Genomic DNA, 9393 nt, shown 5'->3' on the forward strand with positions numbered 1-9393 from the left:
CTCCTTGATTGGCTATAAGGAAGCACAATCCATGTGCTCTCCTCTCATGCAATCTGAGCCCTCCATAAGCTTTTTTCCATCTTTGCATCTTAGCCCTCAATCCCTCAAGCCTCTTGCCTATAAACTGGATCCTTCCCCTTTGCAAAATAACACGATCCATGAAGTAAATTTATAATGCTATTTTGAGAGCCAAATCCATACTAAAGCCATCTATCCACACTACAAATCCACAATCATCCATTGAAGCCTTTGGAAGCATATTGAGCATACATCCTATCCATTTATATAAAGCTACTCAACAAGAGAGCTTCTTATTGAGAGAGTCCATTAATGGCTCATATTCTCAATTGAGAGCTCATCTTAGTCTATCTTAAAGTTTATGAACTTTGTTTAGTTTGTAGAAGCTTTATTTAAATTTGGTTTCTATTAGCATACTAACATTGCTCATATACAATTAGAAGAGCTAGAAGGAGCATAGAAGCAAGTAGAAAATATATGAGCATATGAATCTTCTCCAATGCATGTAAGCTTTGAAGCTTCTTTTTTTTTTTAGCTTGTAGCTTGAGGCTTCCATTAAGCTTGTAGCTTTCATTCAGCTTGTAGCTTCCATTAAGCTTTTCATTTAAGCTTCTATGGATGCTTGAATATCAAGAGCTCTCAAGAAACTTTTGGAATGCTTCTTGAAACCACTGAAAGGTGTCACCAACTAAGCATGAGTCTTTTTCAACCTTTTTGATGAGTCATAGAGTTGTAGACACCTTGTGCTTAATTGATGCACTAACCCCCGTGTTGTTGACATGTGTTAATTCCCATGCAAGCTTATAACTCCAATTTACTTTTTAAATAATCTCTATTTAAATTTTATAACTTTCATTATTATTATTTTATTTATTACTTTATTATTATTTTATAATTATTATTAATTTTAATTTCTAGTTTTCTTTTATTTAATTTCTTTTCCCCAATAATTCACATTTAATTAATTACAATCAAAATATCAAAGATCATGATATTTTATTAATTTTCTCAAATAAATAATTTATTAAGACTTAATTAATGAAAAATTCACCATAGAACTCCAAGATAAAATATGAAAACCCATCATAGAAAAAATCATACAAAATAAATCTAAAGGGTTAAAAATCACGAAATATGTCATCCGACACATTCGGTGGGTATTCAACTCAGATACTTGTCCTAATTTTTCAATTAGGACAAATGGCTCAAAGGGTTGGGATTTGGACTTGAGAATTTATCTCCCCTCTCTTATCATTGAGATAATGTGATAGGGTACGCTCATCTTGGCAATTTAGGGATGTCGATACGCAGTACCTGCAACCTGCATAAAAACCATGCATGTACAAACACAATATATACTAAACTAAACAGACAATGGTAGGAAGTGGTGCATCATGTAGATCTTGACTAGCAGGTGACTACGACTCACTTCGTTAACCACATCAGACATGCCATACAAAAGAAAACACGCAAGGCAAACACGCACACCATACACATGCCAGTATGGGGTAAGTATCCATAAGAAAACACATATGATAATAAATCATCTTACTAATCATCATTAATAATTGAAAGCAATGTAATAATCATCATCAATAATTGTGAACACTAAAAATAATCATCATACATACATGAGATGTAGAGTCTAAGTAATCTCATCACATAATAAATTGAATCCATAGCACAATATCTAATAATCTCAAAAGAATGTTGCTAACCAACAACATAAAACTAGTTCTAATAGAGTTCAGAAGCGATAGCAAAATATGAACCAGGGGCTAGCACTACAGGAACTTTACAGAAGGGTTCAAGATGAAGGATTTGGGACTTATGCACTACTTTCTAGGCATGGAAGTGTGGCAGACAAATGTGAAGATTTTTCTTGGTCAAGGGAAATACTACAGTGAAATCTTGAAGAAATTTTGGATGGAGGATTACAATGCAATGTCTACACCCATGATCACAAATTAGAGGAAGGTAGATACATCTAGGGAGAAGGATGTAGATCCCACTTTATATAGATAGTTGATTGGTTTGCTTATGTATTTGGTCAACACTAGGCCAAGTATAGCATTTGTAGTTAACTCTCTTAGTCAGTTCATGGTTAAACCAAAGAGAATGCATTGGATAGTAGCCAAGCATGTATTGTGTTACTTATGTGGTATAGTTGACTATGAGATCATATATGTTTGAGGTGATGGTATTAGGTTGGTAAGCTATACTAATGCAGACTAGGTAGGAAGTACAATGGACAAAAGGAGCACTTAAGGGTGTTGTTTTAGCTTGGGATCAGGAGTTGTTTCTTGGTTTAGTAGGAAGCAAAAATTTGTGGCTCTAAGTTCAACAAAAGTAGAATACATAGCAGCTAGCATGGTGACATGTGAAGCTATATAGCTTCAGAAGTTGGTAGTAGCTTTGTTTCGTCAGAAGGTTGAGACTACTATGATACATTGTGATAATCAGAGTTGCATCAAGTTGTCTAAGAATCTAGTGTTTTATGATAGGTCAAAACATATAGATATTAGATATCACTTCATTAAATATTGTGTACAATTGGGAGTTTTTAAACTATAGTACATACCTATAGAGGAGCAGGTAGCAGACATTCTGACTAAGGCATTAGGGAAGACAAAATTTATCTTCTTTATAGATAAGTTAGATGTCATGCTGAATAGCTTCCTCACTAAGAGGGAGTGTTAGTTTAGTTAGCTCTGGATAGTTGTTCATCCATTTGCTCTTATTTAGCAAGTAATTGTTTTGCTAACTAATTGGTTAGGTTAGAGAAAAATATTTGTTAATTAATTAACCACTTTTGAAAACAACTAGAAACTAACTTGGTTAGGGTTGTTAAGTTATTTTAATCTTGATCATCAATTGAGAATCAATCTCAGCCATTAGTTTACCAACAAGAGTAGTATAAAAGGAGGTTAGGGGGGCATTTGGGGAACAAGAAGTTTGGAGAAACATTTGCAGTGCTAGCGAATGAGTTTATAAGTTTGCAATGTTAGTAAACAATCTTTCAGTGTTAGCAAGGGCACAATGTTAGCATGCGAATAGCAGTGGGAAATATTAGTGAGAAAAATTAGGAGGTTGTCAAAGTTCTGCCAGTGAGAGGCAAGGAATTTTGTATCTATTGATTTGCTAAAGTTTAATATAATTCTTCATCTGTAGAACTAGTTTTACCTTAGACGATTTTCCAAGGACAATTTGTTTGAAAATATTGTGTTCATTGTGTTGCACTTTTCTTTCCATATTTTATAAGTGAAGTTTTAGTTGTGTTTTTTTCGATATTAGCTAGAAAATTATTTTCAGTACTTTAATAATTGTATACAATAGGAGATTAATAATTAGTGGCTGCAATAGTTAAAATTTTCACAAACATTATTTTATTATTATTAGATAAATGAACAACACAAAAGCATTCAATTAAGATTTTTATAGGCTTCACATGCAATTTTCACAATTAATCTTATTTTAAGGTTACATTTTGTTTCTATTTTTTCAAATTTAGCTATAAATAAAATCATTATTTTTTAAAAAGAAATCTGCAATAATATTGTGATTATGGATCAAAATTATGCTTTGACAAATACTCACGATATTTGATTTTAGATCTTTTAAATAGTGATGTTTATAGGCCATAGATCAAATTGTAATTTTCATAATATTTGATTTTAGATCTTTTAAATAGTGAAGTTTATAGGCCATAGATCAAATTGTAATTTTGATGATATTTGATTTTAGATCTTTTAAATAGTGAAGTTTGTATGTCATAGATCAAATTGTAAATTTTATCTGGGGCGTTCCTATGTTGTAAAATGCACAAGATTAGAAATCAGCATATAATGTTTATTAGTTATATTTCATAAGGATGAAATTAATTATAATTAGACCAAGTTAGGTAAATTCTATTATTTTAATTTTTGTGTGATTAATTAAAGTAGGAAAGACTTGAACACATAAACATAAAGTAACATAGAGTCTTGAACAAACAACTTAAAAAGATCACAAGCAATGATCTACTAAAAAACCATCAACTAGAACAAACAACTACAATTAAAACAATAGAAAAGTTGTAAACCAAATAAGGTTGGGTCAAAATAAAACAAGGCAACCTAATCCTCCACTAACTAAAAACATGAAAATGAAAAACTTAGTAACTAAAAGAACCTTGATAATGAAAAGAATAGTTACAGGTTGAACCAACAATTGTAACTAATTCCTTGAGCTACTCAACCAAGAAAGACTTTTGGGGAGCAAGCTTGAACTTTTGGAGCCTCTTGAGCTACTCCATGAAGGAGAACTTGTCGTGAGCTTGTATTATTTTTATTTTGTTTTAAATATGATATGAACTATTATATATTAACATATTTGCTCTTTCACAATTTACTCTTTTTGAATTAGCAAAGTAAAGATAAACTAATTAAAATGTCTTTAATACTTATATTAATATTATGATTTTTAATTCTATTAACGTGATAGTATTTGTTAGTGGTTTCATGATTTTTTAAGTATGATTCTACTTATTAAACAACATAAATTTATTATACAATATTAAGTATAATTTAAATAATATATATTATTGATTATATATCAAATTTTTCTTTTCTTTTTTACACAATGATATTAGTTTAATTTATAAATTATTTTAAAAATTTAAATAGAATGGAAATAAGATTATTATTTATAAGTAAATTATATATAAAATAAGTATAGAAAAAAATTGATTATTTAAATATTTATTTATAATAATTAAATATTAAATATTGTAAAATTTTTAAGTTATATTTAGACATTTGAAAAGATGAAAATTATTGGAAGAAATCAAAGCACCAATAAGTTGAAGGTATAGTATAATATATCAATTAATATTTATTTCACTGTGAATAACACAAAGTATTTAAGTTTCTAATTTATTTGAGATGTCATATTTTTATTCCTCTTTCACATATATTTGACATACCTATACATACTAAGGTGCATTTATGTTTTAATTTATATATGTCTTATAAAAAGAGAATAGAAAATATGTAAAAGGAAAAATAAGAATGTAAGTATTGTGACTACTTTTTCTTATGTTTTAAATATTGATTAAAATCATTTATTAACAGTGGTAAAGTGTTTAACTTTAAAAATATTTTAGTTTATTAAGCCTGTGAAATTTCATTCCTAGAATAGAAATATGGGAATAGGAATAGTTATTCTGGTATAGTTATTCTAAAATAGAAAATGTGGAAAAAATTTATGTTTTCTAAAATAAATAAAATTGGAATAGGAATACATATTCCAATTTCACCTATTTAGGTGGAATTGCAAAAGCTCATTTTTTAGCCAAAGTTGAAATATGTATTCGTATTGCATTTCCCTTACGGCCTGTTTGGTTGCTTCAACAAGACAAGAATAGGAAAAGAAAATTATAATATGTTTTATATTTGTTGTTTGGTACATTCAATCAGAATTGAGAGTAAGAAGACATTCTAATTTTACCCCTAAAATGAACATATGTCTACTCCAAAAAAAAATATGTTATTGGAATAGGTCATTCATATTCCCAATCTAATTTTAAAATTTATTTTTTTATTTTTTTTAAATTTAAAAAATTGTAACAAAATTTATAACAATTTTTTTTTAATAACATTTTTATGATTATATTTATTTGTTCAAAAAATGAAATAAACTATATTTCTCATTAACTTCAATGAATAAAATAAAAATGAAAATAAATTAACAATTTTATCATTATTGAAAAAACTAAAACAAAAAAGTTTTAGGGAAATATTTTTTAATATTCCTACTCCATTTTTGTACAAGCAAACAATAGATTAACATATTCCGAATCTAATTCCAAATGAACCAAATTGAATTGGAATTGAGATTTTTTATTCTTATTTCTTATTTCCATTTTTATTCCATTTTTCTATTATAGTTTCCAATTTCTATACCAGAAATTTACATATGCCGCTGCCAAACGGAACCTAAAGAATTTACATATGGTGTCACTCCAAACGGACCCTATAATAGAAACGAAATCTCTTTAAAATCATTTCGGTACATTTGAAGGAGTCAAAGGACAAATGTCTACCACCGTCGACTCGGCGTAGTGTGGTACGCGTTTCTTCAATAGTTTGATAAAACGACTTGGAAATCGTCTCGTACGCGTTTCTTATATTGTTTAAAAAGACTTGGAAAAAGTATCGTATCAATGGCCTAATGAAATCCTCCAAACAACTAAAACAAACAAGATATTTATAAAATCGTTCCGGGGCCTAAAAAATCTTCATATCTTACGTGCCCCACACTCACTGCATTGTGTTGTAAAATCATTGGCTAGGGCATTTCGTTTTCCCGTACTCCATACTATTCACTACTTGTCTTCGTCCTCTATAAAAACACGACTCTTGATTCAAATAAACAATGATAATTTACAGTTTGGAGTCCATAGTTATCTATGGCTTTTCCTTTGTGTATGGGATCTAGAAACAGACTACTATATCTCATATATGTTGTTTACCTTGTGTTCGTTGTCAGCGTTTTGTCTGAGCAGCAGGGGGATCCTTGCGCAGGCAATGGTACAGTGCATGGGCTTTGTGGTCTCTATGGAATTTGCAGACCCACGGAGCTTTCCTACAATTGCACTTGTCTTCCTGGATACCATTTCGTAGATGATGATAACCATACAAAGGGATGCATTAGGAATAAATCCCAGATAATGTGTTCCCATCTAGACAGCTGCGATGGGAGTGGCGCAGAAATGCAGCGAATTGATCAGACAGTCTGGAATGGGGAGGACTATGAACACTTCCCATCCATGAATGCAACTGCTTGCCAGCAGGCATGCTTGGCTGATTGCTTTTGCACAGTAGTCATCTACTTCATAGATGGCACAATGAATTGTTGGAAGCGTAGGCTTCCGATAGGGTACGGCCGTGTAAGTCTTACACGGACAACTTTTGTAAAAGTTTTTACTGGAGTCTGCAACGATGTTCCGGCCATAGCACCAAACCAAGCACTTAAGGTAGATAAGGGGAAGGCTTTTGAGGTTATTGGAATAAGCCTTATGGGTTGCTCCCTTCTCTTTTCGGTGTCCATGGTTTTTGTTTGGTTTTATATATACCACCCCAAGCTGAAAGCCTTGAAAGTGCATGACAAGTTTGATTCAGTGGGGTTGAAAGCCTTTAGTTTCCAAGAGATTGACGCCACAACTAGAGGCTTTAAGGAAGAAATAGGGAGGGGAGCTTTTGGGAAGGTCTACAAGGGTGTTTTATCTGATGGAAGAGCAATTGCCGTGAAAAGACTTGACAAGGGGGTCATTCAAGACCAACAAAGTGGTGAAAAAGAGTTCCGGACAGAAATGGATGTAATTGGGATAAGCCATCATAAAAATCTTGTTAAACTCTATGGCTTCTGCCATGAGGGTTCCCACAGACTTCTTGTGTACGAGTACATGCCTAATGGTTCTCTGGACAAAGTTTTATTTAAAGGGGCAAGAGATCTCGATTGGTATCTGCGTTTTCAAATTGCTTTGGAAACAGCAAGAGGAATCGTCTACTTGCATGACGAGTGCACAAATCCTGTCCTCCATTGTGATATAAAGCCACAAAATGTCCTGCTGGATGAGAATTACCATGCTAAGATAGCTGACTTTGGAATATCTAAATTGATTGGAGCAGAACAAACGAGGACATTTACTGTTGCCCGTGGAACACTCGGTTACATGGCACCTGAGTGGCAGAAAAGTAATGCAGTTACTGTCAAAGTGGACGTGTATAGCTTTGGAGTGATGCTTTTGGAAATTATCTGTTGCAGAAAAAATCTCGAGATCAATGTTCCAGAAAATGAAATGATTTTGGCTGATTGGGTTTATCAGTGTTTCAAATGTGGTAAACTTGTTAAGTTGATTGAGAATCAGGAATGCAGAGGTATTGAGGCAGCACAGCTGGAAAGAATGGTGTTGGTTGGGCTTTGGTGTATTCAAGAAGATTACTTTCTCAGACCAACAATGAAAAAAGTAGTGCAGATGCTTGAAGGAACTATTGACATTACCGTACCCCCTTATCCTGGATCGTCTCGTTCATGAAAATAAGACCATTCAGTCTAGTATTTTTGTTCAGCTTGAAGTATGACTGTTGTTTAATTTCAGTTATTTCTAAGATTCTACCAGCTACTTTGGACAATGATGTAATTACGGAGTAACGGTTATTTGACCAATTAAGTTAGTATTGTAATCTTAAATTATATCTTACAAAATAAATACGTAGTCTGTAAGTGATAAACTAATTCTTCAAGGAATATGTCGGGTTAATTTTATGGTGCTAACGGTTTATTTGTTTACCTAAAGTGAAGGTATTACTTCTTTACCTCTGGTTTATGAATAGATATGTTTTGGACAGTTTATCGAATCAAGGTTTAAAATAATTATTCAGCAAACATATCTTATTTCAACAGAAATGTTTGTTTGTTAGAACAAACTTATTTTCTCTTTTATTTCAAGAGGTTTACTTTATGATTTAATAAAGCGATAATCAATTTAGGCCATGGTTTAACTATTATATCATTCTATACAAGCTTTTCCTACGGAAAGAACAGCTGAGTTTAGATATCTCTTTTATCACGTTTTCTAGCAAAGTTTGATTATTAGCATCAAAATTCCCTGTATTTTGTGCTTTAATTCTGCTACATCAAAGAGAACAATTACCGAAGGAAGTGATAGACATATATGAAGACTTTATACTATTGGTGTCTAATAATAAATGTCTCAACTAAGACAAGTTTAATGGCATGTATTACAATGATCAGATTTCTTATGAACACTATTTTGAACCTTAATTTGGGGATTTTCTTAACAATGTCAATTTGTATTTCATAATGATTAGTCTAATAAGCTAAATAATTATACTTATTTTCAGATTAACTGATCACAAGTTTATACTGGGTATATGTTTTTGAATTAAAAGAAGCCAAAAAAAGGGGGCTGGCCCATTACAAAAAAACTAGTAAACTACCAATGGATTTGTAAGAAAACTCGGCAACAAAGAATATAACCGTTTCCACATAACCCATAATAAATCTGAAATAAAGACGGAATTAAAATCCACATGCAAGAGAATAGACAACATACCCACAAAATTGTGACACAAGATATACCCTAGGAAACCCTCATTGAGGGAAAAACCCAGCCTCCAAAAGCATCCATCATCATGTATTATTCAGCAAAAATACCATTGTCATACAACCATGGAAGCCTTCATGGCCATAGCCACAACCGAGCAAACTATGTGAACAAGCATGAATCCACACATCCCATGCCATGCTTCCAAACTTCAGAAATGCTCCCTTGGCTAACCTGTCAAGCCTTGTCCCGCTCGACTCTTGCCT

At 32.0% G+C, this 9393-nt stretch overlaps 1 protein-coding gene across 1 annotated transcript; it reads left to right on the forward strand.

Annotated features, from left to right (window-relative positions):
* Positions 1 to 6458: 6458 nt before the first annotated feature.
* LOC149547239 (G-type lectin S-receptor-like serine/threonine-protein kinase LECRK3) lies at positions 6459 to 8095 on the forward strand. Its single transcript, XM_089794717.1, has one exon. It carries the CDS (start codon positions 6467 to 6469, stop codon positions 8093 to 8095), a length of 1629 nt encoding a protein of 542 aa, XP_089650843.1. The 5' UTR covers positions 6459 to 6466.
* Positions 8096 to 9393: the final 1298 nt, after the last annotated feature.

Source organism: Cupressus sempervirens, chromosome 7 (genome assembly GCF_028749045.1).
Source record: "Cupressus sempervirens isolate cs-2001-9-10 chromosome 7, ASM2874904v1, whole genome shotgun sequence".
Classification (NCBI taxonomy): Eukaryota; Viridiplantae; Streptophyta; class Pinopsida; order Cupressales; family Cupressaceae; genus Cupressus; species Cupressus sempervirens.

Bases quoted from the DNA above. Each gene is read 5' to 3' on its own strand.
- LOC149547239 (XM_089794717.1), top strand. From the start codon at position 6,467: ATGGCTTTTCCTTTGTGTATGGGATCTAGAAACAGACTACTATATCTC.